Raw genomic sequence first — 27,892 nt, forward strand, 5'->3', positions numbered from 1 at the left:
CTCTTAGTCACTTTCAAAGATACCTATGACCAAAAATGATGCACGAAAAAAGAAGGCTCATTTATAAATCCAGACTGAGTTTTCAGAGAGAAACAAAATTAACATCTTGATATATTTATTTTTTTAAAAAATCAACTCCATTTTATGTATATATAATTACTATATATACATATATGAAAGCGCACACACACATATTCAAAGGTGTTCAGAGCAGACCTCACTTTACTACCTCTTAATTGTTACTTTTATTATTAAGCAAGGAAGAAGATTCACTAACCCTAAAAATGTAGCCATCAAGTTCACAAATACATTGATGAATTCAGGATACTTTGAAAACAGTATTCGTAACAATTCAATGATTCCACGTAAGATCCTGTCATGTCAGGGGAAATGCTGGAGCTGAGTAAGGCAGCCAGACCTGCTCCCTCTGTTATAACCAGCACAAGTAAGTAAAGTTGATGGGTGGTAGCAGGAGGCAACTCTTCTGAGAGGTAACAAGGCATCCATTTACCGACCTGACACATTCTCTAGAGAGGTACTGCTTCCCTGGAGCTCCTGTAAGGGATGTCTCCAAGAGACAACCAAGCTCTGTACAACCCACTATTACCCACTACTGTTTCACATGGGTGACACATCCACAAGCAGGCAGAGAAGGGAGTGGCAGTGAGGGTTCTGGAGTGTACAGTCAATCCTCCCAGTCAAAAGGAAGGGGTTTGAAAGGGTTTGAATCTGGTGAATCAACAAATGGTTACAGGACTTGTGCCACAGCCAGGGGTGTGGCTTCTTCGGCCATGGGACTTGCTTTGAGGACCTGGTCTGCTGAGGGCTGGCAGTGTCCATCTGTCAGAGAAGGGGAAGAGCACCTTCGGTCATGGTCTCGACAAGGGGGAAGAGGGCTTTAAACCAAAGTTGCCAGGGGAGGGGCAATTTTTTGCCAGAGACAGAAGAGATGCCTGGAGATGAACTGCATGTCAGAAGAGCACCCAAAGAGCTGCACAAAGGAATTAAAATTACTCCATTAACCAGTAATCTCAGTATCATCAGAGGCCTCCATGCATGGGGAATAAGAAAGAGTTGGAGATGTCCATCTGCCAGGTATGATCTTACTGGCATTGCAGACATGTGTGATGGGGCTGATGACTGGAGTGTTGGAACTGATGGATGCAGGCTCTTTAGGAAGCACAGGCAGGGGACATGAGGAGTGGGGGTCACCCTCTGTCAGTGGCTAGCTGGAGTGCATGGAGCTCTGCCTGGGAATGGATGAGGAGCTGACCAAGAGTTTATGGCTCAGGTTCATAACTCATAACTCAGGGAGAGCAGGGACAGGAGACATTACAATGGGAGTCTAATAAAAGGCTGCCCAACTAGGAAGATGAAGTAAATGAGGTCCTCTATATGCAGATAGGAAAAACTTCATGTTTGCAAGCTCTGGTCCTCACAGGGAACTTCAACCATCCCAGTATCTGTTGAAGAGGGAACACAGCAGGGCACAGGCATTCTTGTAGTTTCTGGAAGGTATTGACAATAACTACCCTCCACATGTGACAGAACAGCCAGAGAGGAGAGGTACTTTGGTGGACCTCATTCTGACCAACAAGGAGGAATGTGGGAATGTGAAGCTCAAGGGCAACCTTAGCTGCAGCAACCATGAAACAGTGGAGTTTGAGTTCCTCAGAGCAGTAAGGAGGGCACACAGAAAGCTCACTGACCTTCACCTCAGGAGAGCAGAATTTGGCCTCTTCGGGGACCTGATTGGTAAAGTCCCATGGGATAGCGCCCTGGAAGGAAAAGGAGCACAAGAAAGCTAGTTAATATTCAAGAATCACCTCCTCTTACCTCAGGAGGGATGCATCCCAACAAAGAGAAAGTTAGGAAAAAATGCTAGGAGGTTTGCATGGATGAATAAGGAGTTCCTGGACAAAGTCGAACACAAATATGAAGCCTACAGAGGATGGAAACAAGGACAGGGTGAGGAATACTGAGAGATTGTCCAAGACAAACATATCCTGGTCTGCATCCAAAGCAGTATGGCTAGCATATTGTGGGAGGCAATTCTGCCCCCTATTCTGTCCTCACAAGATTCACTGGAGCACTGTGTTCAGCTCTGTGTACCCCAATATAAGAAGGACATGGACCTGATAAAGCAAGTCCAGAACAAAGGGTGTTCAGGGGTCTGGATTACCTTTCCCATAAGGAAAGGCTGACAGAGTTGGGGTTACGCAGCATAAAGAACAGAAAGCTGTAGAGAGACCTCAGAGCAGTCTTTCAGTACCTAAAGTAGACTACAGGAAAGCTGAAGAGACTGAAACAGGGTGGGTTTAGACTAGATTTAAGGAAGTAATTATTTACTGTGAGGAGATGAGGCACTGGAACAGGTTACTCAGAGAAGCTGTGGATGTCCCATCCATGAAAGTGTTCAAGACCAGGTTGGATGGGGCCCTGGATAATCTGGTCTAGTGGAAGGTATCCCTGCCTGTGGCAGAGGGTTTGGAATAAGGTGATCTTTAAGGTCTCTTCCAAACCCAAATGCTTCTATGATCTCGGATGATTCCATGGTAACTTGCCTGTCCTCTTTGATGTTCTACAGGTTTGATCTTGACAGAGCTATTGAAGATCTTTGAAGTTTCATACGGCTCCTCAAAGAACTCTACAAAATAAACACAATTACTCCGAATTAGAAAACTACATAGATTATAGTACTTGTTATGTGATTTCTGACAACAGGACACATTAGTCCACTTTTTCCACTAACAGAGTGAAGTGTTCAGAGTGGTTTCAGCAAATTCAAAATTTGTGTTCTTACTAGTGTTGATGCATGCACCCAAAGACAGAGGTAAAAAAATTCCCCAGTTTATGTAAACGGTATGAATATGATAATTGATGTATACTCAGCTCTTAACATTTGTAAATTGTTTTCTACAGTTGTGTGAATATTTCCAGAATGAAAGTATATGAGAGAATAGAACATGTTAACATACATTGTTCTATCTCTATAGAAAAAAAGTAACATAGTGAAAAAGCGATTGGAAACTCTTGATAAAATGATTTTATATAATCTAGTTATAATACAAACTGGATAAAACAATTCCAATAGAACAATGAAGACATTTGCATTTTTTTATTAAATAAACACAGGGATATGAAATTGTATTCAAGCAAAACTCTTGCTGCTTTATATATCAGACCACAGTAAAAGGATATACCATTAAAACAAACCTTTTTCGGATGTTACATCCAACTCCTGCTGAACAAATTGTCCCACTTCATTCAGGTCTTCTGTTATATGAGGCACAGAATTATTTCCGTGATTAATTTCCTTCTCATAAAAATATTTTGACTTTGCAGACACTCTGCTAATAGGGATTAGAAAATGTAGTTAGGATCATAAATATCTGGTTCACTTCAAGAACTCTGTTCCTTTCAGACTGCAGGCTAGTGCTTAACTATAAAATAAATACTCTTGTGGTATAATCAATATCCATTTAGGTTTTCTCCCTGACTATGACTTAAACCAAGCCTAATTTCTTTTTGCATAGCTGTGATTTTTTAGCATCATTTATGGAACACTCTTTCAGATAGGCTGTTTCCAAACAAACTGCTAGGTCTTCAAAATCATCTGGTTCAGGCTACATTTACCTCCCTCACAAGAACTTATCAAAAAACCAGAAAATTGTCAGACAAGATGTACAGTCATGTCTCAAAATACTAGAGCTTATTTTCAGCATACTAGAGATCTATATAACTCACTTTCTCTATATATTCTAATACTAGAGATCTATTTTTTCTTTGTTGCAACATAAGATGAAATGCCACAGAAGAATTCAGGTTAAGGATTCTTTATCTTCAGAATAATGCAAGATATTAACAAATAAAGTATTTACTGCTTTTTCCATCCCTTTTTCTGACATGCACACAGATGAACATAGCTAGATTAGAGACCCAGGGAAAAATAAACCAGCATTCTGTACTACTCATCTCAAACCAAAGAAAATTAAAATGAAGAGATGGGAAGTTATCTGAATTCTTTGAAAAAACCATGACACCCATCATATAGGAAATCTACATTCTATTTCCACATCACTAAGCTTATAAACAACCATGAAAAATTCACTTAATATGCAACAGCTATATTATTTTTTAGCTAATGTACATGTGCTGATGGAGAGTATTTAATTTGCTTCACACGGCTGTGACCAATATGCCCAAGTTTGACTTTTCACACAAAATTAAACATGTATATAACACATAGTAACAGTAGATCTCTTCATGCTGCTCAGTAGAGGATTACGACCAACTAGAGTTCTTAGGTTAAAAAAAAAAATTACCCCAAATCACTTTCACAAAGATCATCATAGACTTGTACAGTCTGGACATCAAGAGGAGAATTGGCCACTGTGGAAGAGCTATTTTCTTCCATACTATTTTCTTCCACTGTTCTAGACTGGGCTTCTGACAGAGATGCAATTTCCTTCGGATATTGATCATCTGGATGCTATTAATAAAAATAATGATAATCAAAATTCACTAGTTAAAAAAGAAAGATACCAGGTATAAAAAAAAAAAAAACCTACAATGTTTTTATATAGAAAGATCATGCTTAATTCATATCCTTTTCTTTATTATAGAGCCAAGAAATCCTGCATTTACAGCTGCCTGTGGAATATGAGTTTCTCCCCCTTTTGCATTAAGTAAAGCAATCTCTGAATTATCCAAAGGAAATATTAAGAAGATTTCTGAGTGTCAACTGACTGGGGATTATCAAAGACGGTATATGACTATATAATCAAGACAAATATATACAGAAAGATATGGCCTTATCCAGACAATATAGAACTCTCAAATTACCACTGAAAACAGTATGAAAGGCAAAAAGACATATATAACCTTGTGATTAGATGCATGCACAAGATTTATAAGTTGTAAATGAAACACTTGTCAAAAAACCAGAAAATACAAACCAAAAGTAAGAAAAAAACCTCTTCTGAAATTGGAGAAAAGCCTTCTCAAAAAGAAGTCCCCACAACACTCTCACAACAGAGAATTCGTGTATTCTCTGACTCTATGAGAGTCTCTTAATTAAAGAAGCTAGGTGATCCAGTTGTCACTAAAGTATAAACTAAAGCAATACATACCAGATTCCTCTAGCAAATCTCTTCCTTCATATCCATGCAAATACTCCAAATCACTTTAACCAGTTAAAATACTCCAGTCAGGCTATATCTGCACTGTCCTCAAAGACAAATGAACTTAAAGTCCTGCAAGAGGAACTCTTTCTTTATTCTTTGCCTTACTTTGCCACATTCTATCACCAGTAGTATGTTTTTTCAAAGATGATATCTAAAACTAGACACAGTGGCCAAACTTTCAGGAATTTGTGCAAAAAATGTGGTATCTGGATAAATGACCTATATTTTGAACTTCCAAAGACGATTTTGTTCCCAACTCAAGTATTTCTACTGACAGAATTTTAGTATTTCTGGATTTTTTTCCTTTTCTTAGCAGCTCTTAAAAGAAAGGCTATGAATATTCCATGTTCTACTGAGAACAGAACTATGAGGTAAAACATATATGTGCTTTTTCTTTACTGGCATAACTCATAACCCACACATTTCACTGACTTTTGTCTCATCTTTTTTCTTACCTTATGTTTTATGCTCTTTGTTTGAGATCTGTCTCTGTATAACTGTTCTAACAACCAAAAAGATGTAAGGACAGCTGCTGATGATGTTTTCACATGTATCATTGGGAGAGTCTCTTCTACGGAATCTTGTTGATTGGAACCACAGAGCAGTCTTTTATCGGACCATCTGATCATCCACTCCAGCAATTTTGAAATATTGCTCAATTTGCCCATCAATTCTATAGGCAGTTCTTCTGCTGGTAAAATGCCAACTACATCAAGAGTTTTGTAAACGTATTTAGAAATTGCCTGAGTTTGCAGGGTAGAGGAACCATGGTTAGGAAAGGTCTGGCTTCTCAGTGCAACAGTGCCTCCTTGACTGTCAGTCTGAGCTCTATATATTGACTTGTATTTTAAACCAAATAAGCCTTCTTTAAGTCCTTTTGTTAGGTTATGCACAGAAGGTTCTGTGGTCTGTCCAACAGACTGTACAATTGTTGGGTTTTCCAAAATATTTTTGCTTTCATTACAGGCAGACACTTTTTCAGGATCACAAGATGCCAGAGTGACAGTATAGCAAGACCCTGCTCTAAAAACACTTTGACTTCTAGTTTTGTTTTGTCGACGTTTTAGTGTTGTGTGAACATCAAAAAAGAGAGAGTTCAATTCATGCTCTTGAAGCAGCCCAGAAAAACTAGTGAGAAATGGAATTCCAAGGTCACTGTACTTTATCAGGTCTCTCTCAAGAACATAACTCAAAAAGAGTTCTAAAAATCTAACATATTCATCATCATCACGTTCAAATTCCCATGCACCAACTAGAGGCAAATTACATTGATTAAGCATCTCTCTCCTACACACTTTGTCTTTATGTTTTGTTTTACAGTTAGGAGCTTTTATCTTGTGTGTGGTATTTTTGCTACCTATTTCCATTTGTTGTTGGAGTTCATTTTCCCTGTAAGACAAGAAATACAAGAATCATTAATACCCAAATCCATTTTAAGAAGAATTACATGCAACATTATTTCCTTACCTTGCACTGAAGTTAAAAATAGCCAACAAACCCAAATTTACATTAGTTTGATGTATAGGTGGCAAATTAATCAAATTCAAAATCCATAGACAGAAACTAGGCAGTAACATGTATGAATGTAGAAACAGCTGATAGTAATTTACACTTCAATAATGTACTAGTCACATACTAACTGATATAACATTGGCAGTTCAGAGACTTCGGAAATCTGTAACTCTTCACTTGAAGAATAACCCATAGTGACAATTAACCTGTTTTGTGAAGAGATTACTTGATCAGCAAGAGACAACTCTCTTTTTTCCTTTTTTTTCCCACTAATTTAAATCAAAAGCTTTCTGCTGCAATTTTTTCATACCTTGGGAATGAAGGTGTTTCAGCTCTTGTTCCTTCAGTAAGCAAAGCATCAGAAAGTGTGTCTGCTGTGTCTGCATCACCATATACCTGAGGATTCTCAACATCAGTAAGTGTGCTTGTGCTTAGACTAGTACCTAGTGAGAATCTGTCATAACAGTGTTCCCCATCATTTGATGCTCCCTCTTCTACTGGCTCCCAAATATTAATTTCTATAGGGCCTATGTTCTTTACTACACGTCTCAAGGCTCTCTTCCTCACTTCTTCAGCAGCCTGTATAAGAGACATCATTTCTTCACTTTCAGGACCTACTGAAAGAAAGAAAATCAAGTTTTCAATCCTAATTTTCAGTTTAAAGTTAGTCTCTCAAATTGAGACAGGAATGAGATTTCAATTTAAAAAATCTCATAAATCAGAGCCATTTATGGATTTAACAAGAAACTGTGATAAAGTGAAGAAACATCGACATTTTGAAAGCCATGATACCCTGTGACTGGTATAGACGTTTCAGAAAGAAAACACAAAATTTGTCACAAGATTCAAAGTTGTGCAACTGAAAACTACAATAATTGTTTTGCATGGGGTATGAAAGAAAGTATTGTCACAAGCTGTTAACTAGGATAAAAAACAAAGCATGTTTAAAACTTCCTGAAGAATGATGAAAATTACCTTGAACAGTACTGTGTCTGAGTCGCTGCTGAAGTCCATGATATTTATCTCTTAGTGAAACTCTTATATCTTCAGGATTTGGAAATGCTTTTACAAAAATCTCTGCCACCTACACAAAAAAAAGCATCTTTTCCAGTAGCTGTCATACTAGGTGTCTTTTCACACAGAACTTACACCATGAGAAAATCTAACAAGTAGTTTTTCCAAGGAGGACAAATATTTGTGATGATCTCTATTGCTTTTATTCTAGTTTTAAGGTCTTTTACCTGTTTTATTGGTGGTAATTCTCCAATCAGACTCAAAATTACATCTTGAACTAATTCTTCAACATTCATGAATCTGCAGAAAGGAAGCATTCGACAAGCCCACTCTACTGCATTCAGACAATGCTCAACTGTTTGGGCATCATATCCATTCTTATTCGGATCCTAAAAAAAAACCAGAAACATTATTGCATGAACAATATATTTCAGCAAAATTATTCATACATTGCAAATAGTTATGCTTCTTTCCTAGCCCACAGGAAATAAAAATCTCTAATTTATCTACCAAGTAGAGTAGTGTATGAGGGCAGGAAATAGATCAACGTTGCAATGGATCATAATGTACATTAAAATAAAAAGAGGAAAAAAGGGCTTTTTTAAACCAGCTTACAAAATAATTTCATTAGCACTCTGCTGAAGAGTTTGTTTGCAGTCACAAGTAAAACTTGAGGATTTGCCTAAACTGTGAAGTAAGTAATTCTACCTTGACTTCAGGTGATCATAAATTCTTTCTTGTGAGCAAGATAATTAAGCTTTGCAAGACACTTTTAAGATGAATTGGTTTATTTTGAACAGTATTTTCTATCTCATTTGTCACTGTCACAAAGTACAGAAAAATCAGAACATTCTATCATTTGAAACAGAGCCATCCTGTTTATCTGAAATTTGGTTTTTCTGGTGAAGAAAAATCTTGGACTTCTTACAGAATACATGACAAATACGCTAGTAGTTTCTTTCTTTTTCTCCCTGACCTCTGACATCAGTTGATGAAGGTATAAGTACAGAAAACATGATTAAATTTTAATTTTTTTTCATTACTCTTTCTGATAACCATGTATATTTAGCATACTATGAACCTAATTTTTGGTGAATTAAGTATATATTATTCAGGAAATACTCAAAACATCTTGACCTAATGGGGAAAGAAGACAAACCAGAAAGTAAATTCTTAGGTCAACAAGTATAGAAGCTATTGCTCTCTTGGCAGCTCTTCTGACTTAAACACCAAGGAAAAGCCTAACAGGAATTCTGTCAAGAAATGGAGATCACATGCACAGCACACTGCTCCATAGTGTCAAATGCATAATCTATATTGCAAGCACTGTGCTCATTTTGCTTTGTTAGGCAAATAGAAGTTCTCACAGAAATATGGAGTAAACCTTTAGAATTCTTCTCATAGCTACATGAAATTAAGATGTATCTCTACTGTATTAGTAATATAATTACCTTGATATTGTTAATATTTTCTCTTGCAGTTTGGTACCGCCTACAGTTGTCAGATAATTTTTCACGAACATGAAACATCCAACATAATGCACAGAACTCTCTGAACCAACCTACAATACAAACATGCAATATGGTGAGACTCTATTTAAATAAATTAAATAGAACAGCCTGAGATTTTTCAGTATTGCTCTGGAGCTAGAGCTCCTTAGTCCCACTTAAGAGTTCATGTCTTAGTGTTCATATCTTTCAGGTCTATAATAGGACCCCCCCACCCCTTAAACCAGAACAGACCGTTTTAGAATAGGAGTTTTGATAAGTAATACAGAAGTTGAAAATGAAACGTGTTCCTCACACATTGCAATATACTATTTCAAACTAAGAAGAACTAATTTGCCTCCTGTAGATGTTCACTGGTGTTCTTTTTTCCAGCTCTAAATTATTTTATGTTACACAGTAAAAACAGACCTAAGATTTTACAGGTAATGTCATCAAACTGAGGGGCTCCAGAAGATGAAGATCCATAGAGAACAGTGCAAAAATTGCAGTAACGAAGCAAAGTCTCTGGGAATGGACTCAGCAAAGGAAGAGAACCTTTCATTCGAATCTATATAAAGAGGTAAAAAAAACAACAGAAGTAAAACAGAAATAAAAAACAGTTAACATTTTTGTATCACTACTAAACGCACAGCCTCTTGGTAATCAGAATACTGCCAAGAGAAATAAAACTCCCTTGAAGCTTGTTTTTCATTTTCTTCAAATCACTAATCTGAAAGTTGATTTGAAAGAATATATTTAATATGAGGTATGGCACAGAAGCTGCTTTTGTTTGAATGGTACTTATGATTACCATGAAATACAAGACTAACACAAAGTGTAAGAAGAACTAAGACCACAATAATCAAAAACCCAGACTGATTCAATACAGTCCAGGGTTGCTGTCACCACGGCTGACCAGGTTCACCTCCAGTTTCAGTTGGTACATCTGACCAGCTCCCCTTGCCAACATTAGGCACGTGACCATGCAAACAGCAGTCAGTACTTTTCAGTCAGACCAGCTCCTGGTCTCTGTCACTGCGTTAATGATGGTGCAAGGGAGTTGCAGGAAAGGAGAGCTGCACACACTTCCTTCTGTATCAACTCAACCTTCATTAAGTGGCTATGTTACAATGACCTAAGAAAAGATTGATTTTACATAAAAATTTTTAATCAATTTACTCTAAACTTGCTTCTGTGCAAAAAAATTGCACAAAAGTAAAACGACATCTTACAAGTTCTGTCCACTAAGATGATCTCTTTACCTGAAGTAAGCATTACCTTCTCTGTTACTTATTTAACCCTAAGTGATTTGGAGATTATTTCCAGCTAACAGCTGTAACTCCCAATTAAAGTCTGCTTTTCTCTTGCAATGGAAAATAAATGAATTTGTATGTTACCAAGCAGATATAGAAAGACACCCAAATATGAATTAGATACCCTATATTTTTAAGTTCTGATTTCCTAAAAAAATGAACATGATGTGTAAAACTAGAAAATTGACATGTACAAAACATGACATAAAAGCCAAGGTGAGACTGAATGCTTCTGCAGCTGCAAACTCATCAGTAATATTTACAATGGATAAAAAAGTTAAAAATATGAAGTTAAATGTTTACTTTCTGCATAACTTTTCTAGCCCGCTTCAATTGTGTAATATACCACTGTGCTGCAGGGCAAGAACAACGAGCAGCCCGGAAGAGCAAGATAATTCGCTGAAGAACTCCTGACACTTTCTGACGGACTTCTTTCTCTGTTTTTAAAATAAAGTCATCGCTATCCTCCTGCAAATGTAAAGACAAACAAAGCCCCAAATTAGAAAGGACCTATAACTAAATGTTGTTACTGGTCCTAACCCCTTCTTCTTCACAGCATAGATCATTTATGGAAAAAAAACAGAGGCACACATACTTTCCCATCACTGCTGTGGTACTTATGTAAATGAGCAGACATGGAGGAAAACAGAAAAGTGAGCTCAAAGAAATGAGAATAAAGTTCATAAAGATTCATAAATACATTCAAACAAGAACAAGAAACACACTTACTTCACTGAGAGAAGCTGGTTGAGGACAGTACAATGGTGGTGCTGGAAGACAGAGCCCAACCGGAACCAAACCATAAAACCTTCTGCAAAGATCCTTGGCAGAATCCATCAAAAGCTGAAATGTCCCTGAGAGAACATCAACATCTGCCATAGCAGCTGCTTTCAGTAGTTCCTGTATTGAACTGTAAAGAACATCTGCATCCTCCTCTTCAATGGGATCTATAAAACAGTAAGACCAGAAACTGATAAATTTATTTAAGCAATACATGAATCTTCATTCTGACATCGTGAGGTTATGTCTGAATTTGCATTCATACATTACATTGATAGACCTCATCTACATACTTTGAGATAAGATCTCATACACTTAAAAACTAGTATTCAATTATTAATTTTAAGTTTTGCCCCATTACAAAGAAGCCTATTGCCTTTCTAGGTAGAGGACTGAACTTTTTAGCCAGGCATTTGCTTGGCATAACATTCTGGCAAATCATTCTTACCAAGAAAGCATAAACAGGTACATTACTGATAATGACCAAAGCAACTCTTTTATCAGTAAGTACATCCACCTGCTGACAAGAACTTGAAATGTTTTTGGACAAAAAGAGAATAAAAAATAAAAATTGTGCCAGTAAACTTTCAGTAGAATATAAATAACAACAGGTTGATCTAGCTAACAGTGTAAATTTCAGCAGTTTATTATTAAGTTAAGAGCTCACAGTATCTGCAGGGACCAGTGAAGACTTGGCCAAAAGCCAGGGAAACAACTGAGAGACCTGCTTGTGTGTCTTCACATCTCTAAGGCCAATACAAAGGGAGACCAAGGGCGCCATGGGTCAGAAACACACACACTATGTACAGTGTGTACATAGGTGTGTGTGTGTCTCTCAAAGTCAGGCATGTGGACAGGCTGAGGAGCCCAGACCAGCTCTCTGCTGTATCCTCTATACTGACAGAACTGTATGCCCCAGGCCAGGTGCTGTGGGGGTGCATGGATAGTGTGTGTGGGGGAAGAGGGTGTTTGTGAGCGTGTCTGTAGCAGAAAACAAAGAGGGGCTGGGGCTTTGGGGGCTCACAGACAGAGGCATGAGCAACCCGTGACACTCAGCAACTGGGTCTGCTAGCCAGCCATCTACTCAGCTAATAGTCTTGCTACTGGCCCAGCTACCAGAGTGATACACAGTGTACAAACAGGTATCTACATGCAGATCCTCACCATGCCAAACAGGAGAGAGAAAGGTGATAGGATTGTTGGTGCTGTTTGTGGTGAATAGGTCTGTACATGTTCATATGTGGCCAGCTGTATACAGGTGCTGTGTATGTGTGGTTGTGTATGTGCCTACTGGGAATAAACTCTCAGCCTTGCTAACTGCTAGACCTGGGTATCTACTTTATCAGAAAGGAAAAGGCAAAGCTTAACACCTTCTTGTAGCTAATTCAAGTGTGATGATACTTCTCATACTGTTAGCACATTAATTTTTTATTTATTGTAACAAAGACTCTGTTTTCTTCCAGAGAAGTTAATACAAGATATATTGAAATAAAGGTTTGGACAACACAAATGAGAAGACATGATTGAAAGTATGTTCCATTTCTGGAATGATCAAAGCCAAACCACACACCCTCATGAAATTAAAGTGCTTATATTATAACATATACTGTTTTAATATATTATAACAGTAATACACAAATTGGAGAAGACAAAGCAATTGTTTCTTTCTCAGACAGAGCATAACACTGAATATGTAGTGAAATAACATGAAAAATAAGTACCATTATTTATCATTTGATGTACCTGTGAACTTCTTGTATTTAGTATGTCCTGATGTTTCAGAAGTTACTGGCTGTCCCAACAAAGACCGTAACTTTTCCTGAAAAGTCTGCATTGGTAATAAGCTTAATGGCAGGTGACATTCTGGTTTTTTCATTCTGAAAGTATAACAAGAAACTACTCATGAATAACAAAGTAATATCACAATAACACAGTGCGATGAAGGTCTGTTAAACAAATATCAAAGCCAAAATAACTAATCATAACATCTTAACCTCTACACCTACTAGGTGTCTAGGAATATGAATTTCTCAGGCAATATATATGGCTTATCACAATAAACTTCATGGAAATAACAATGTAACAAAACATAATATACTAATTACAACTGCAAATTTTACCTTGAGAGCTCGTCAGTGTTCTGACAGTACAGCTGGTAGGCCAGACCAATTGAAGCAGACAGCTTCCAGTCCCCAAGTGTGTGTGCTAACCACACAGCCTCTGGAATGAGTCCACCAATAAAGAACAAATCAAGAGCATATTCAGCTGTCCACACAGATGAAAGGTTCTGGTCCCTGACAGCTCTGGTAACCAAACAGTGTTGCAGTGGAATGACACGAGGGCGTAAGTCTGTGACATGAAAAGCACATTTTAAAGTTTATACAAATTCTCATGCTATCAGGAGAATAATCTAGAATTCATTTGTTCACATTGCTTGTGGACTAGTTTCAGTGTACAACTGCTTTTATTATTTAATTATTTTTATTACTGGTACACTATGGAAGTGCATCCGCAGCAGCAGATGCAGCTCATGCAGTGGTATAAGAGCGTGTTCAGAATAGGTTATTTTCCTGCTTAATAATGTGGGATATGAAAGCAAGTGCAAAACTTATGTTTGTTTTTTTTTTATACTTTAAAGACTTGATCACATTGATAGACCATTTGCAAATATTCTTTATATCTGTAGGATATAGCAGAGGGTCCACCTGAGATAAATGGAAATTTCTAGAGTTTTCTTAGTGTACCCACATTGTTTGTACACACTGTGCTTACTGCAGAAGACAGAATGTTAAAATGCATTTTTGAGAAAGAATGGTACACAGTATTCTGTGATTCTTTGATTTTAGGAGAGTACATAGAGACAAACTTTAGACACATTTAGTATCTCCTTCTTTGTTTAGATTTAGATTTGTTTTTCAAGGTTTTGCTTCCTGGTTCTCCTGGAGATGCTGATCAACATGAATTCTAAGGAGTTATTTGCTTCTCTCACAGTTTCTATTTTGCTCAGACAATAGCATTACTTAGGAGACACACACACTAATCCAGCTTGTGCAACAATTTTACCCTGATTGTCTCACCACATACATTGATCTTTGCCTAATCAAGTATTAAAATCAAAACTCCAAGGTTTTATTTTGTAGGTTTTATCTTGAAAGTTGTCCAAATAAAGCATTCAAAAGACCACGAAGAAAGTAGATACCAGTGCATGCCGTAGTACAGAAACATTAAAAATACTCAGTGTATTCAAATACACTACAGAAAACCTAATCAATCCAAATAAGTTAATACTGTAAAAAAATGTGTGGCATTATAATATCAACTTACTGGTAGAGTACTTAAAATGCTTTCAAACAAATCTTTGTTCCCACAAACACTTGAAAAAGTAGCTCTGAAAAAAAATTCCTAACAAAGGAAATCTTTAAATGGAATCTCTCTGAAACCCCTCCCGCTGATAAATAGTAATTCTCAGAAAAAAGCTGAGAAGCAGGACTTAAACTCACAAGTACTACCTGGGTTCAACACCAAGCAACTTGGCATTCCTACTTGCTTTGACAATATCGTGTCTGAAGCATTTGGATTCCAAGACCTTGAGTGTCAGGTAAGCAAAAAATGGTTTCCTCTGGCTTTTCAGCTGGGGTCACACCAGATCACAGATTCAAATCAACTACTTCAACGCTGCTGGTATCTCACTTTTGGGAGCATCAAAGTCAGTCAGAGCCAGATTTTTAGGCAAAATTGTGACAAAGGACGATAAAAAGGCTGAGATACTTAATCAGTATCTTCCTCAGTCTTTAATAGTAAGATCAGTTTTCTGGATAACAAGCCCTCTGCGCTGGAAGACAGGTATGGGGAACAGAATGAAGACCCCAGTCCAAGGCAAAATGGTCAGCAACTTGACACACAACTTAGACACACACAGTTCTACTGGGCTGGATCAGATCCACCAAAGGGTACTGAAGGAGCTGGAGGAAGTACTCATTGAGCCAACTTCCATCACTACCCATGGTCCTGGCTCACCAGAGAGGTTCCAGCTGACTGGAGGTTGGCAAAAGGGACACCCATCTACAGGAAGAGCTGGAAGAAGGGTCTGGAGAACTGCAGGCAGCCTGACTGTGGTGCAGGGGAAAGTCATGGATCATTTTGAGAGCCATCATGAGACATGTACAGGACAACCAAGATCAAGCCCAGCCAGCAGGGATTTGAAAAAGGCAAGTCCTGCTTGACCAACCTAATCTCCTATGACAGGGTGCAGGAAGGCTCTGCAGAAGGTTCTGGATTGACAGGCTAAGGGCAATTTTATGGTATTTAACAAGGCCAAGTGCCAGGTCCTGAAAACCCCTGGCTACACTACAGGCTGGGGGAAGAGAGCCTGGAAAACTGTCCAGTGCAGTTAGACACCAGTGTGTGCCTACGTGGCCAAGGGCATCCTGGCTTGTCGCAGGAATAGTGTGGCCAGCAGGATTTGGGTACTAAATGTCCTTTGTACTCAGCACCAGAGAGGTCAGCTTGAATGCTGGGGTCAGTTCTGGGTCCCTCAGTACAAGAAAGACATTGAGGTGCTGAATCATGTCCAGAGAAGGGCAATAAGGCTGGGGAAGAGTCTGGAGCACGAGCCCTGTGAGGACCAACTGAGGGAGCTGGGGATGTTTAGGCTGGAGAAGAGGCTCAGAGGAGACTTTATCATTCTACAACTCCTGGAAGGCAGGCAGGTTGTAGCCAGGTTGGGATCCATTTTTCTCCCAAGTGCCAAGCAATAGAAGAGGAAATGGCTTCAAGTTATGCCAGGGAAGGTTTAGACTGGATATTGGGAAAAACTGCTACTCTACAAGGGTTGCCAAGCATTGGACCTGGCTGCCCAGGAAGATAGGTTGAGTCTCCATTCCTGTAGGTATTTAAATTATGAAGATGTGTAGCTGTGGTGTTTAGGGACATAGTTTAGTGGTGCGCTTGGCAACATTAATGGTTGGACACAATGATCTTACAGGTATTTTCCAACCTAAATTATTCTATCTGTTGGAAAAAATTGTATCAGCTATACTTTTTTGCGACATCTTTCTATCTCCTACTCCAGTGAAAAGCTAACTTGATTATCAAGATAAAGTATAACAGACATCACTGACACATGTGAAAGAAATTCTAAGATTCAAGCAACTAGAACTGCTTATACAGGAAATACCTTGTTTGATGTGAAGTGGATGAAGGATGTCAACATTGTGAGGGGGGAAGATATAGAGCAGCTGCTTTGTGAAATAAGCAGCCATGAATCGTGCCATGGATCGAATCACAGCCATGGCAGTGTCAGTATGAATGCTGGTTACCATCCATAGTTCATGCTGAAAATACTTGGTATCTAAAAAAAATCAAATTATAACATAATGAGAAAAAATATTTTAAATTTGAGTGCTAAAATTATTTAATCACAGGTTATAAAGCTTTTTTTTTTACCAAAAATCTTACATAATTCCTTTACAAGATTTCAGAACTTACAGACCTTAATCTTTTACACTAATTACACATTATACTAATATTAGAAGACTTTTATACTAGGTTTTTAATGACTGGAGATGGACCTCCAGTATCTAAATTTAAACCTGCATTGAGTCAAAAGAAAGCTTGTTCAAACTTGGAAATTCAGATTTCACTTAGATTTAGACTTTGTAAAAAAAAAAAAAATACAATTTACAAACATCTGCAAAAACATCCCACTGTCAAATTAGGACAGGTGACCAAACTAAAATCTGCTATTTTTTCATGTTGTATCATAAAAACGTTAAATTAATATAAAATAAAATAATGTAATTTCCCCCTTATTTTTCTTATTCAAAGTCTATCTTTGAGAGGATTTGAGACTAAAAATATTTAGCAGATGACTAGTAGACAATGAGAGTTGTCTAAATACATATCCCAACAAGTATCATCTGAGGATCAGAAAAAGTCACTGAAAACAGTGTAAAGCTGTCTTGGTTTGTCAGGTATCTGTCAGGGAAAGTTGGGGCTCCCCTTGGAATGGATAATGTAAATTCCCTCCCTCCAAATTATTATAATTTTGAAATTAGGGCCTTTCAGGCTAAGGGAATAGGAATATGGGAATAGGAATAAGAGTTCTTTACTACGAATATTAAAAATACAAATGCAGTAGTAAAAAAAAAACAAACAAGCAAACAAAAGTCCTAGAAAACCCTGACAGAGTCAGAGATATGACCTGACACCCTGTTGGTCAGGGTGCTGGAAGCAGTTCAAATAAATCCTCCTGGAGTAACAGATGTTCTGTGGAGTAGAAATGATCCTGTAGAAAGGGTCTAGTGATAGGAGACAGGTCTGGTCTTCCTCCAGGAATCCAGTGGAAAACAGGCTGTTTGGTGTTCCTACATCTCAGTTTTTAACTTGGTAGGAATGGTTGGCTCCTCCCCTCACTGGGTGGAGCATCTCACAATGGATGGTGTCATGTGCCATGTGACTGGTGGGCCTTAAGGGCCCATTAACAGAAGATATCCCCCTGAGGGTGGACAGTGGTGAAAGAGATCAGAAACACTGCCCCACCTGGTTTTAACAGCTGTCCTATTATCAGAAGGCATTCACTTCCCTAACCCCTGGAGTTACAAGAGATAAAGAAAAACATCTCCCCAGCTGCTTTCAACAGATGGAATAGAACACACATTTTTTTGTTACATAACCCAAGACAAAGGCGAAAAGCATCCAAAGCTGTCAGGTGTGCATGGGAGGACACAGAAATTACACTAGGTTAATCAAACAGTGTCAACATACCTTATCACACTTTTAGGCAATGTAAACATACCAGAAAACTTTTCCATCTGACTTGTGGAGAGGTGTGATCGCCTTAGAATCTCTCTTACCAGATGATCACAGAGTCCCTGAGCTTCAGAGATGTTATACTGATACAGGTGGCAAAACAATATTGCAAGATAGTATCTACGCTGAAGAAAATATGCTCTTTTTCCTCCTGCATTAAAAGATTTAAAAAAGGTAGAAGTCCTAGTAGAAGAGAAACAATAAACACAAAAACAGATGCAGCAAGTGAAAGTACCAGTTCTTTCCTCTCTGGGAAAACTAGTGTAGTGTTTTATCTACACATGCAATGTGTGCAGAAACCAGGAGCAGCTATTTTAGGATATGATCCTTCTATGCAGCCTCGAAGTCCCTAGCAAGTTAATGCTCATCCACAACATTTGTATTTCTAGAGATATGGCAGTTTTCAAAACAATACTATGCATAACTTTTAAGACACAGACAAAGACAGTAGAGCTTCAGGAAGCCTAGCCTTCAAAGAAAGAATGCCTGAACCACAGCGGAGCTCAGACATCCACCAAGCCTCCAATATTCTGAATTTTTTCTTCAAAGAAGTATTCCTTATTCTAATAACCAGTAGAAAATTTTGTCATGATGCATGGAAAGAGACTCTGGTATATCTATTTTTAATCAACTCTTACAAAAACTCCTGATATTATTTTTATTTTGTTACTTTCCAAACACTAATTCTTTTCATTTTACAGCTACTAAAGGAATGTGTTTTTTTCATCTGTTTCCCGCCCCTGCCTCTTTTTGAAAGGCAAACAGAGTCACAAATGTAAAATGATCATACAGGTTACACCCACCACCCTCAAAGATTTATCCCTTACCTTTTTTCTTGAGTTCACAAAGAGATCTTCTCCAAATGTCTACTGATTCCCTGTATGAGCCTAAAAGGAACTGCTCCTCACCTATAAAAGTCACAATATTAACAAATTAAAAGTTATAGTGACTTTGACATTTACTAATACATATGCTCTTATTTCAGCATCAGAGATTTACTGAAAGCAGAACACAGGATGTGAGCACCCAGTAAACTTCTATTCTCACAATTAAGTCTAAGTTTTGAGCATCTGAGAGAAGATGACTTTGAATATTCCTTGCCAGGACAGGTAACCTATGAGCTCTCCTCCAGGAGGAGCTAATGTATTGTATGGAGTGCTGGAGAAGAGGAGTTAGAACTGTCATTTAAGGGAGAGAGATCAAGAACATGGCAAGGAAACAGAATTGTAAAGGGAGACATAAATGGAAAACTGGAGTTAGCAGTGTAGAAGTCAAAAGGAACAGGAATACAGGATAGCAAAATGTAAGAACTTAGACTACAACTATATACTGTTTGGAAAATAAATATCCTAGGTTACCAAATACTTTAGGTTACACTAATTTAGATGCTTAGTTGAAGCTGACTACATTTGTGAATACAACATACTCACGCTCACAATGACAACAGGGAGTGAACACAGAAATCCAGTATGAGACACATTGTGATGCCCATTTACTTCAGAAGAAATCACACAGTAGATCCAAATTAAAATCTTCCAGATTCTTTAGGACATGGCTAAAACCAAATTGAAGTCAATTTGGCCTTTTTATTTAGCTTAACAAACTCTAAAGATTATAATACAATCTACAGACATACCAGGACATCAAGTATTTAAGACAAAATTATGATAAGAATTTTAAAAGAAGGCCCAATGTCTACTTTTCAAAAATTTGGTACGCAGTTACTGATTGTTAAGTTGGACCTAATTTTCCTAGTTTGAATGAACGTTTTTACAAACCAGATACAGAATTAATCTTCAGATGTTGTTCTAATGTCACTCCTGAAGACTGGATGGTTGCTTGTATATGACTTAAAAGCAATGAGACAACTGAAGCCTCCTCTGCATTCTTATTCACTTTTCTTCTCAGCTGCACCTGATACCAAACCACTTTCTTATACAATAATCGCCATAGTACAGTCAACCTGTAATTCAACAAGTACAATATTATAAAATTACTCAAGAATTAACAAAGTTGCTTATATCAATTTCTTACATTCTTTCATTTTGTGTTATGCACCTGAAAATTAAGTGGTATCAACTACTTCATTGACTTCAGTGAGGGGAAAAAATGAAGCACTTTTTGCCTCATTTTTGACTAACAAACATTAATTCTTCTGAATTTTCTTAAACACAGCAATCTACTTTAAGAACTTAAACCACCCCAAAATTAGTCCCCTTGCTAGCTAAACAACAGGAAAACGAAATAATCTCAGGCAGAGAAACCTCAGAACAGGAATTAGTATCTTTATAAACAAGACTGATTGAAAAACAATTAAAGCATAACACAGAAATGCAAAGACAAGAAAACAAGTTTGCAGAGTATGGCTCTAAGGCTGACAAGTCCCTGTTGCCTAGAACAGTTGTACTAGATGTACCAGATGTACCAGCTCAGATACGTAATAAGTTTAACAATACAAGCAAATATACATTGTTAGAGACTCGAAAAAGCTTGCACAAAACGGCAACACATCTGTATCTTGAAATACTACTGGGGTCATAATTAACACATTTATGTTAATGTCAGTCATAGGCACAGTGCTCAGCACCTGGAGCACAGTTAATCAATAATATGGATTATCTTCTCTGAGACAACTGAAAATTGCATATCACATTTGCAGTAAAGCTATTTAGGTTCTAAATCTCTGTAAAGGAGAAGCTTGCTCATGTGAATAACACAATGATTCACTGGAATTTGATTCACTGGAGTTTTGCAGCACAGAAATACTCCAGTGATAATAGTATACTTTCCCAAAAGTTGGACAGCCCACTTCAGTCAAGTTTATGTGTACAGAAGAAATAGCTCTGACAGTTTAATAAGTTTCCACAAATGGGTTTTTCTTATTGCTCTGATACACCACATCATGAGTAAAAACTTTGCTGACTAAACTGACACCATTGATATATCGCATATGAGCAGACTCTTGCTCCACAGAATTTGCAACTAGGAAAGAGTAGCTGTCAACCTATCAGTTATCTCCCATCTGATTTGCAGTGATAGTTTAGTCACCATAACCAAACCACATTCAACTATAGGTCTGAGCCTTAATCTGTATGGTTTAATTGTTTATCATGACTTTCCATGGAGTAAAAGGCAGGAAAAAACCCCAAAGGATATTTCATTTCACTGTAACTCATAACATTTTCATTCCATTGTACAGAAACACTTAGGTGGGAAAACTCTCTTAAGATCATTGTCTAACCATTAACATTGCCAAGCCCACTTCTAAATCATGTCCCTTAACACCACAAGTACACATCTTTTAAATACCTAGGAATGGAGACTCACCCCACTTCCCCAGGCAGCCAAGTCCAAGGCTTGACAACCCTTTCAGATACGGTGAGGTCCAGAGCTGGACACAGGACTTGATGTGCTGACCTCACCAGTGCCAGGTACAGAACAACAGTCACTTCCCTGGTCCTGCTGCCAGGATTCCATTCCCATTTTTTGGCCACCTGGGCACACATTGGCTCATGTGCAGCTGCTGTCGACCAGCATCCCCAGGTCTTTTTCTGATGGGCAGCTTTACAGCCCCTCTATCCCAGCCTGTCATGCTGCACAAGGGTGTTGTGACCCAAGGGCAGGACCTGCTATTTGGGCTTGTTGAACCTTACACTACTGGCTTCAGCTCATCAATTCATCAATGCAGATCCCTCTGCAGAGCCTTCCTGAACTCAAGCAGATGAACACTCCTTTCCAAGTTAGTGTTATTTGTGAAATGACTGAAGGTGGTCTCCATCCCCTAACCCAGATCATTGATAAAGATATTAATCAGGGATGGCCCCAATACTGAGCCTTAGGGAATACCACAGTTGACTGGCTGCAGCTAGATGTAACTCCATTCACCACCACTTCCTAGGCCCAGCCATCAGCCATTCATCTATCTCAACCCAGCAAAGAGTGCTGCTATACAAGTCATGAGCAGCCAATTTCTGCAGGAGAAAGTTGTGGGTACCTATGTCAAAGATTTTACTAAAGTCCAGGTAGGAAATATCCACAATATCCACAGCCTTTGCCTCACCCATCACAAAGGTTACCTGTCACAGAAGACCAGGTTGGTCATGCAGGATCTGCCTTTCATAAACTTGTGCTGGCTGGTTTATCAACCTAATCACCTGGTTTTGCTGTACATTTTTTTCCCCATGCAAAGTTTATTCATACCTTTTTTCTGTTTTTGCATCATGGTTTACTTGAGGACATTCTCTAAGCAGAGATTCCAGTGAGCTGAACTGCTGAATAGTATTGTCATCAAGAACTAAGAAAAGAGGCACAGTGAGGGAGTCAAGTTCCACAAGAATATTACTTTCAGGAGATGCAAAAGATTTCTCATACTGTAGTACACACACTCTGCTTAGGGTGTGAGAAACCATTTTCAAAAGACAGAAGCATGCCAAAAGGTTTTTTGAGAACATCTGATCTTGTTGCTGTATGAGCATCAGTTTTAACGTTTCTAATGTCAGCTTTGCCACATGCCCAGTCACACTGGCTCTTGAATGCCAGTACAAGACAGTCAAACACTGCTGAAAATATTTCAGGACACAATGCATCCAATGAGTGCTCTTCAGAGACTTGTTTACAGATGCATCCTGGCTTAGCAAAGTACATGTCACAAACTGAACAATGCTGAAAAAATGGACAATGCAGTTCACTGTGTAACTCAATAATGCATCTTTCTCTTCCATTTTTTTTGAAATCCCTATCTGCCATGCAACAAGGAGGTTTTTCTGAATGGAATATAGTTCCAATGATGACTTATCTTTCTCTTCAATATCATCTTCTGCATGGATGGTATCAAACATTGATGCAAATTCTACACAGCCTTCATCAGCTTTATCAACAAATGAATAGATTCTTAGGTTATAGAAGCTGGAAGGGCTATTGAAAAACTGCTTTTCATTGTCTGATTCTTCTTCATGGTCCTAAATCAGACAAGCAAAAAAACAATGGTTTAATTCAAGTTTATTGAGAGAGATAGAGAGAACATAGACTGCAAAGAATCACCATTTAGTCAGTCTCATAAATTAATATTTATGCTTAATTACCTTGCTTAAATGCTAGTTACAGTTTCATCTCAAATTAAATATTTGCAACAGTTGCAAAACTGGCCAAAACAGTTGGGCTGACAAAAATTAAATTAACTAACAACAAAATTACGCTGCCAGTACAGCAGTAGATTTTATGCCAGAAAGTGAAACCTCATCTTTCATTAAGTCTAATGTACAAGACAGAGATTTTGCCAGATACCTGTAAGATATAAGTCATTCAACAAAAGCTCAAAAGCTTCAAAGAACAAACCAAAATTCAAAAGCATGAAATGAAGTTGGGAAAGGCTGTTCAATAATTATGATTACAGGGTCACTCCTCCAAAAGACAAATACAGATTTCAGAACTGTTTAAAGAATCCTCTAAAACTAAGGATAAGTATCTTATTTATTTAGATTAAGACTGTTACTGAGATAATCTATAGCACCAGTATATCTAACAGCTGATGCTACATTGTATTATAAAGCAAATCTAAAGTACTAGGTTTCCAAGGAGACCTTACAGCACCATTCATTACATGAACGAGACTACAAGAGAGCAGGAGAGGGACTTATTATATGGACACATAGTGATAAGCCAAGGGACAATGGTTTTAAACTGAGAGAGGACAGGCTTGGATAAGATATTAGGCAGAAATTCTTTACTGTGAAAGTGCTGAGACTCTGGAATGGGTTGCCCAGAGAAACTGTGGCTGCCTTATGCATGAAGTGTCCAAGGCCAGGTTGGATGCATCTTTGAGCAATCTGGTGTAATGAAAGGTGTCAGTGACCCTGGCAGGGTTTGGAACTGGATGATCCTCACTCTATGTATTGAAACACAATAAATTGATATATATGTATATGGGCAGATATTCTTCAAAAAGTCAATATGTGCTGAAAGAAATAACCTGCTTAAAAATAAAAATCAAGTACCAGTTTGGGAAAATAAGCATATTATTACATATATGCTTATAATTAAGCATATTCGTCATGTCTATAAAGAAAATGAGAATATTGAATTATTTTAAAAACACTAGCTAGAATAAATAAGACTATTATTAGTATTTTAACACCACCCTGTTACTTCCATTTAGAATACTTTAAACTTACAGAATTTCACAATCATAAGTGAAAAAATGCTATTACGTACCAGTAAATCCATGGTTTTCTCATTCATTTCTGTTGTGTCCTCCTCCAGGAATCTTGGAATGGTGGAAAATATAGAACTTTGATTTTGAACTTGTTTTAAAAGACTAGCTTTTAAAGACAACAGTGATCGTAAGTACCGAGACCTCCTTTTACACTAAAAGAAATAACAATGCCAGAAAACATACTATCAGTTTATAGCAAGACAGACACTTTCTAAACAATTCCAGGAAGTTGGTACTGATGTAAAAAGCTTCAGTTCAAAAGTCCCAGACAGACGGGGAGAACAGGTCAGCAACCATCTGTTGCACAGAAACAAATTACCATTTGACCATGTTTCAGGCAAGCAGAATTCTCACACCGGACAACTTTAGTTTACTTCACATTGAAAGAATCTGCTTTCTTGATGCCTGAAAAAGCCCAAGAAATTTGCCTGTATGTAGGGTTTTTCTGCTCTCTTTACATTAAGGTGGTAGCCCTTAGGGCTACCCCAAATGACAAGACTCTCCCATAGAGAGAGAGTGGTTTGTAAGGCCTCTCAACCATGGAGACTGCCACAGTTGTAACTAACCTCACCCCAGGGAAGTCTCTTTGAGAGACAGACGTGGTTAGGGTGAGAGAAGTGATTATCCCCATGACCCTTGGCTCTCCCAACGCAGACTGTTCTTTCCCAGTTTGCTGTTACCAATATCAGCTAGGCTGTGTCAAGTTCCTGTTGGGCCCAGTTGGTATATTCGCCCTCAGAGTTACAAATAAACGTGAGCTCTCACCCTGGAGCCTTCCCATACAGAAGGCTGAGGAGAAGAAGAACCCATCTCGTGTGGTCTTTCCCAGTGTCGCCTGGCCCCACTCCGGAGCGAAGCTGCCTTGCCAGCTCTCCCAAGGAGCTGAAGTCACTCTCCCCCAGCTGGGAGCACCTTTTGAGAGGCGCTGCTGCCAGGGACGGTCGTGGCCTCAGAGACCCAGGTGACCACGGCATATTGACGTATCTCTTTAAATCCTCAAATCCTTGCTTACTATTCTACTTATGTAGGAATACCATGATAGCTCACTTCTCCAAAAAATCAGAATAGAAACTGAACTAAAAGAGAAGCTGCATTCTATCAGCAATGCAAATATTCTGAACTGAATATCTAGTATATCTTATGTGGTCAGCAACAGTTGCAGGACCTTTTCCTTCGATGGCTTCCCTTCTCCCAAACTTAGGTCAATTCAGAAGTGATAGAAAATGAAACAGACATGGTTTAATTAAGCTTTAATTAAAGCCACCCTTGACTGATGATCTAGTGGACAAATGTATGCAGTACCATTGGGACTAAGTTACAGAGGATTTACAGAATTCTTTCTGCATCATTCTGAAAGGGTGAGTTGATGAGAATACCATAATGCCTGTCAATGTCCCCAGCCAACTCTAGGGATAGTAATCCCTATTTCTTTTACAGTTCCAGAAAAATAATATACTGACAGTTCAGACTGTCCCACTCACTACATTTAACTGAAATATCACCCAGATATCAAAGGAATAAAATTTCAGGAAATCTGTATTCATTGCTTTGCAGATCAATATGGTTACTTAAACAACGTCATAATTCAAAGAGACTTGGACTAGAATTTACACTCTTTCATGTGCATAAAAGTTTATACTTAAAACCTACAAAATGGTTCATAACCTTACCTTAAAGTTCAGCAAATTCCGACGTATGTTTTCAAGCTGTTGGGTTGAATCAAGCAAAAGAGATCTTATAAACCCTGATGGTGAAAAGTTGTTAGGAAATTTTAGCAGTGTTATCGCGTATCCATCAGAGACAATGAGGTAGGGTAGTCTTGAATGTGAAGCAACAGAGAATCTCTGTCTCATGAGGTCACGTTCAGAATCTGAAGAACCAAGACACTGGCTGGAATCTCGACAACAAGAGTGGTGCTGTCTAAAATAGAAATACACCATAAATTAAGAAGCAACGATCATATGCAATAATCATGAACAGAATAATTTCAGCACATGTAATATCATGCAATTTACTATCCAAATAAATCCCTTCAGAATCCTAGGGAAGTGTCTACACTTTTGCAGAGTGAGCACTCTGGAGAACACCATTTATGCTTGCAAGAGGCCAGTATTTTGCTACATCAGCAACTTCTTTTAATTTTTAAATTAAAACCAGCTTTCAGTATCCATTTATTATTTCATTAGTAATGATTGTATTTTTTCGTAATTAGACTCTAAATTTCTATATCACACTTCCTTATCTAGTTCTTATTTGGTATGACAAATGCATGAAGATGAAATTTGAAGGGTTAGGCTAAGAAAGTCGTATATGAAAGACAAAAGCCCCTTGAAAATCTGAATCTTACAATTTCAGCATCAGTTCAGATATTCAACAGAAAAATTTTATAAACATACAAGTCTTGTCTTTCAAAAAGGTCTTTCTTATACAGAAATCCCTCCTTACTGAGTTCCAGATAATTGTGTAATACATGTAGTCTAATATTAGCCACATAACACGTTGTTTGTGTTTGTTTGAAAAAAAAACCTGGCTGCATACATTCAATATATCATCATTATTCATGTATTTTAATATATTTTAGTACCTCCTTTTTCAATCAGATAGTGTAAGAAGGTAACATACAGCTTTGAATGTCTTCACAAGCTGTTATATTTACACACTATCTGGTCTAAGTCATGAAAAGTAAATAAGATTAAAAAAAAAAATTAGATTCTATTTTGTTTTTGCTACTTAGACTGTGTTACTTTCAGTTTATGCTAAAGTGTGTTATGAAAGATCCTTCTACTCTCTCATGCACCCTGCAGCAAGCATTATCTCAGAATTTAGATCTGGAGAATCCCAAAACAACATTTTAAATCTAACTATTTTCTGTCCATGCAAATACGTTATCTACAATATCTTATATTCGGTTCTATACATAAAATTAAGCAATGAGCAGAGAAATAGCACTGAATTAAAACCAACTTGCACTTCAAGAACTTTTGTAAGTTTAATTTCTTCTTATACCATAAAAAACATGCTAATTTTAATTACTAATAAATTCAAACACTTTTAGGAAAACAAATCACTTTATGTATACTTAAATTGTCATAATGTCAATTTTCATCACGACAAATGCATTATAAGAAATAGAAGAGAACTATGAATGAGAAACAGAAATTGGAAAGACACATGAAAAGCTAAAGAGTGAATTTGAAAGATAACATTTATGCAAAATTATAACAAATATGACAGAAAGTAAGGTAAGACCAGAAGATAGAAACATAAAAACTTTTTTAAACCCTTTTACCTGTATGTTATTAGTGGATGAAATGGAATAAACTGTGCTGGTCCAAATTCTACAGAGCATCCAGAAGTAATTAAGGTCAGCACTTCCCCCATACATGTCAATAAAACCAAACATCCACGTTTTAACATGCAAGCCAGGAAAATGCTATCAGGAGTCCAACTCATGTCGCCAACCCAGTAAGATCTATATTGGGCAGGTAAAAAATATTTTTTCTCTGTCAAACTTCTGCATCAGAAGGTTAGAACAGTTATAAAATAAACAAAAAAAGCATAACACAGAACCAAAAGATC

General features: G+C 37.7%; 1 protein-coding gene across 7 annotated transcripts in view; it reads right to left on the minus strand.

Moving 5' to 3' along the window:
- CPLANE1 (ciliogenesis and planar polarity effector complex subunit 1) overlaps positions 1-27,892 on the minus strand; it is a 58,247-nt gene that overhangs the window by 24,429 nt on the left and 5,926 nt on the right. For 3 of the 7 annotated variants that reach the window (XM_063422848.1, XM_063422845.1, XM_063422844.1), the window contains exons 9-30: positions 27,603-27,785; positions 25,984-26,233; positions 24,313-24,465; positions 22,303-23,060; positions 19,881-20,065; positions 18,930-19,010; positions 18,089-18,253; positions 16,469-16,642; positions 13,413-13,641; positions 13,036-13,169; positions 11,242-11,459; positions 10,816-10,980; positions 9,629-9,767; positions 9,164-9,273; positions 7,940-8,101; positions 7,674-7,782; positions 7,009-7,315; positions 5,642-6,575; positions 4,326-4,492; positions 3,217-3,353; positions 2,565-2,647; positions 1,710-1,778 (exon numbers count right to left, since the gene is read on the minus strand). In XM_063422848.1, the coding sequence (XP_063278918.1) occupies positions 1,710-1,778; positions 2,565-2,647; positions 3,217-3,353; positions 4,326-4,492; positions 5,642-6,575; positions 7,009-7,315; positions 7,674-7,782; positions 7,940-8,101; positions 9,164-9,273; positions 9,629-9,767; positions 10,816-10,980; positions 11,242-11,459; positions 13,036-13,169; positions 13,413-13,641; positions 16,469-16,642; positions 18,089-18,253; positions 18,930-19,010; positions 19,881-20,065; positions 22,303-23,060; positions 24,313-24,465; positions 25,984-26,233; positions 27,603-27,785 (4,912 nt within the window). The remainder of the gene's footprint in view (positions 1-1,709; positions 1,779-2,564; positions 2,648-3,216; positions 3,354-4,325; positions 4,493-5,641; positions 6,576-7,008; positions 7,316-7,673; positions 7,783-7,939; positions 8,102-9,163; positions 9,274-9,628; positions 9,768-10,815; positions 10,981-11,241; positions 11,460-13,035; positions 13,170-13,412; positions 13,642-16,468; positions 16,643-18,088; positions 18,254-18,929; positions 19,011-19,880; positions 20,066-22,302; positions 23,061-24,312; positions 24,466-25,983; positions 26,234-27,602; positions 27,786-27,892) is intronic. The other 4 variants (XM_063422850.1, XM_063422846.1, XM_063422851.1 and 1 more) reach the window with 3 other exon arrangements.

This window comes from Prinia subflava, chromosome Z, assembly GCF_021018805.1.
Source record: "Prinia subflava isolate CZ2003 ecotype Zambia chromosome Z, Cam_Psub_1.2, whole genome shotgun sequence".
Taxonomy (NCBI): domain Eukaryota; kingdom Metazoa; phylum Chordata; class Aves; order Passeriformes; family Cisticolidae; genus Prinia; species Prinia subflava.